This window comes from Triticum dicoccoides, chromosome 5A, assembly GCF_002162155.2.
Source record: "Triticum dicoccoides isolate Atlit2015 ecotype Zavitan chromosome 5A, WEW_v2.0, whole genome shotgun sequence".
Lineage (NCBI taxonomy): Eukaryota > Viridiplantae > Streptophyta > Magnoliopsida > Poales > Poaceae > Triticum > Triticum dicoccoides.
Window position 1 is genome coordinate 590,547,481 of NC_041388.1, and position 4,134 is coordinate 590,551,614.

Here is a 4,134-nt window from a genome sequence, read left to right on the forward strand (position 1 = left end):
ATGCTCATAGTGCATTCAGTCCCGCTTGTAGAGTATACGTGGACACCGCCACGCACGCAGGTAGTGTCAGTGTCTGCAGCCAAGGACACATCATCCCAAAGCCACGGCAAACTATTGGACACCGCCACGCGTGCAGGAAGTCTACGTGGCCTCTCGCGCATCAGCGGCCGATCAGCGCGCAACCGACGGCAGGGATAAACCCACGTCGAAACCACAAAATAAATAAAATCTCTCGTAATTAAAGGTCAGCACGAAGCAACCCCTCCTCAAATGGCAACTCCCCCGATCCCGAAGACGACGCTCCGAGTCGGCTCCCACTGATCGCTTCTAGAAGCTTCCACAAAGCTCCGGCCCGCCGCCATGGCCGCGCCCTTCTTCTCCACCCCCTTCCAGCCCTACGTCTACCAGGTCGGTGCTGCTCCCTCATCTCGCACGTTTCTCGTCCCCGCGTAGATTCTAGGTCTTGATTCGAGGTCGCGGGGCTGGATCCGCACGATCCGTGCCGCTCTGCTCCCGATTGGGCCCCCTCTCATGATCTGATTCGGTTTGAATTGCGTGGTTCCCCTTTTTCAGAGCCAACAGGGATCTGTGACGGCGTTTCAGATATCCGGTGGGGATGTGCAGGTCCTGCAGGTAGTTTCCCGTGCCTAATTCTCGCTGGCCTGTTCTATATTCAGATGGATCGAGTTGTCATCATTTCTAATTACTTGTGGGGGAAAAATGCTTTTTAGGTGATGGTGAAGTCGCAGGACAAGTTGACTGCGAAACCAGGTAATTGAACCGACTCGTTTCTATTCTGCGGCTGAAATTTGCAGCTTGCAAGCTTAACAAGGTGACATGCCGAATACATGTTTAGCCTGGTATTCATGTGGCACTTGGCAGAAATTATTAAAAAGTTATACCCCTAGTTTCAATTGTATAGTATCCTTAAACCATCTTAATGTTTTGTATACCTATTTGGCATGTCCACTACGGTTTTGTTCAATAACGCCTTGAAAAATCATTGTGCATCAGCCGTGTGTTGATAGTTGTTACTGCAAGGTGCTTCATCGCGTCGCGTATTTTCTTTCTATGTATGATGTGCCTCTCATAGAGGTTGTTTGCGTGTACCCTTTTTTCTTCTCATTGCTGTCAATGTTCAGGATTTTGGTAACTGTTAGCTGCTTGGTCCGGTGCCGAGTAGGGATTAATCGGCGAATCATCCTATTAACTGAATTATCGATAACCCATTTCTCGGTAGGTTAACTAGGGCCGTATTGATATATCCTAGGCTACATGGCAACATACGATGTACTAAACGTCCGAATATGCAATCCTGGGCTACATAGTTACATACACATCACCAATCTTCATAGATCACATAGGAGAGGGGAGATTACCTTGATGCTTGAGGAAGCCATGGACAGAGGAGGGGAGGAGCAGGCGACGAAACAGGAAGAAGTAGCAAGCTTGGGGAAGCAATCTGGAAGACGGCGCCGTTGGCTGGTCGGTGAGGAGGCGGCGAGCTCGGGGGCGGGGGCACTGGCTGCTCCTTGTTGCTGGATGAGGGGAGGCGAGCGGATGAGGGAGGCTCCTGGAGGAGGGGAGGCGCTGGCTGGCTGATGTTGCTGGCGGCTGCTTGGGGCGGAGGCGGTGGCAGCGGCGGCGGCGGCGGCGGCTGCTCCTCTGGGGAGCGGGAGCCCTAAACCTAGATCGGGAGAAGGGAGGGATACATGCGAGGCTATATTTTGGGCAATTAGTCCGCCCACCCGATAATTTGCCCTTTTATTGGCTATCAGGGCTATTTGGGCCTTTTATTGGCTATCAGGGCTATAATCAGCCGGCCCATTTAATGGGCCGAATAGGGCTATTTGGTTCGGAAGGGTGCCGTGCAGCACTTATCGTGATATTTTTTAACATTGATTGCTGTACTTTTTACCTTTTTAGGTACAATGTGTTACATGTCCGGGAACATTCAGATGGACAACAATTACTTGCCTGAAAACGATGGAGGCGTGTGGCAGTGGATATTTGGAAAAAGCATAACCAGCACTGTTTTCTTCAATCCTGGCCCTGATGATGGATATGTGGGGATTTCTGCACCATTTCCTGGGAGGATACTGCCTGTTAGTATATCTTTTCTGTGAAGTCATTACGATGTTTAAGTCTTAGCTTCATCTTCTATTTTTCAGCTTAGCTCTGAGTTGTTTCTATACTTTCCATGCAAAGCCATAGGATGCTCATGCCAATTACACCATTATTTCTGCTCATCATTAAAAGTTTACAAATCCTTTGTCACCAAAATAGAATTCTGTCACTTGTTTGTGTTACTAGCTGTGTAGTTACCAAATATCCTTGGCTGCAGACATTGAATTTTCGTCCTTTAGAAGTAATGATGAGATAAATTCTTGGTGGTAATAGGATGCATTAACATTAAAGTTACATTTAAGTATGAATTTGTTTATCCTATTTGCCTATGTTGGCTTTAAGAATGTCTTTGTTGAGTTAAAAAAGAGGTAGCTGCAGTTTTATCTTGTCAAACTAATAATAATACACTCATTGCGAATATGTATATCTCATTTTAGTGGTCATGGTATCTTAAATCACATTACTTATATTGTCAACCGAAGCTGTTGTCTTAGTCTCACCATAATTACTTGCTTTTGTTACAGATAGATCTAGCAAACTTTGGTGGAGAACTACTTTGCCAGGTAAATTATCTTGAAGTCTGTAATCTTCTTTGAAACAGTCGCATGAACCTCTTAATGTACCAAATTGCAGGCAGATTCTTTCCTCTGCTCGGTCAATGATGTGTCAGTCACAAGTAGTTCAGTTGATCAGCGGCTGCGCAACATTGAAATTGGTGCAGAGGTAGGGTAATTGTTGAGGTACCTTATTGATTATGAGGTCATGTGGCTCCTGCAAGTTTGTGTTCAGTTCATTTGGCATGCTTCTGGGAAACTTGCTTGCCAGGAAATGAAATATGCACGTTTTTCTTCTACAGATGATCCTCAAACAGAAGCTTAGGGGTCAAGGGATGGCCTTCCTTGTTGGCGGTGGATCAGGTACACTTCAGACTTCACCCTTACATCGCAGTGTTGAGTGTTAATATAGATATTAGCAATTATAGGCTTAAAGCTGCAATGCTATTATGTTTGAGTAAGTTTAGACCTGAATATTTTAGGTCTTAAATATTACAAAGCTGTGATTCTGTAAAAGCTCTAGGACAGCTTGATGCGATTATTGCTGAAACCTGAAATATGTCACGGCAAACTTCACTTTTTTACTCAAATATGGATTTTGTTGGCATGGGAGTACTTAGTACAGCATCTGATTCAGTATACTTGCAGTATTTTGTGTTAAACTGTTACCAGCTAAATTTTCCGGGAGCACCAAATCTCTATTTTATTTTACAGAAGCATGAAACCTGTTGTCTGATGCTAATTTGGTTTTGGCACTAGCAAAATATTGCAACTATGGTAAATTCGACAGGGTCGTAACTTTGGGAGCTTTTGCTCTTTACCTTTGTTAGTAATGCAGAAAATTCTTGCTCCCCGGGAGGTGATTACTGTTGATTGTGCTTGTATTGTGGCTATGACAACCACCGTTAACTTTCAGTTACAGAACCCTACCCCACATAGAAGAGCAGTCCTTGTATTCGGGGTGAGTATATCCTGCTTCTCCTTTTCATACTAGTTCAAGAGGAGCAGTATGTTTCCTTTGTGTTGAAATTTCCTTTGTTTCGTTGCATTGAGAAGCATCATCTTATGCAGGGTGTCAACCAGCTAAAAGCATCTCTCACAGGACCTGGCGTCGTTTTCATTCAGAGCCTTCCCTTCAATCGGCTCTCGCAGCGCATCGCAAGGTAAGAATTCCGCTGCAACACATCGCTTCCCAGTTCCCACAGCCCTCTTGCCTGTCACTGACTGTAAGTTCATTCATGTATTCTCAAGCAGTAGATCGGTGGGGGCCCCAAGCTTGAGAGACAACCCCAGGTTCTTCATCCAGATCGTCATGTTCTTCTTCCTGGCCTATGTCATGATTGTGTCGTCAATAATTCTGACGGATGTTTAGGCGATGATGCGACGAGCATATTGGTGTAATCCTTTTAGGATGTTGCCTGGAAGTTGGAAGAGTCAAAGTTGTTGCACCTTA

The 4,134-nt window shown here is 45.4% G+C and overlaps 1 protein-coding gene across 1 annotated transcript; it reads left to right on the forward strand.

Annotated features, from left to right (window-relative positions):
• Nucleotides 1–247: 247 nt before the first annotated feature.
• On the forward strand, nucleotides 248–4,128 carry LOC119303122. Its single transcript, XM_037580211.1, has 10 exons — nucleotides 248–408; nucleotides 574–633; nucleotides 732–771; nucleotides 1,927–2,105; nucleotides 2,652–2,690; nucleotides 2,761–2,850; nucleotides 2,984–3,044; nucleotides 3,512–3,642; nucleotides 3,753–3,844; nucleotides 3,936–4,128. Exons 1-10 carry the CDS (start codon nucleotides 361–363, stop codon nucleotides 4,051–4,053), a joined length of 858 nt encoding a protein of 285 aa, XP_037436108.1. The 5' UTR covers nucleotides 248–360; the 3' UTR covers nucleotides 4,054–4,128.
• The last annotated feature ends 6 nt before the right edge of the window (nucleotides 4,129–4,134 follow it).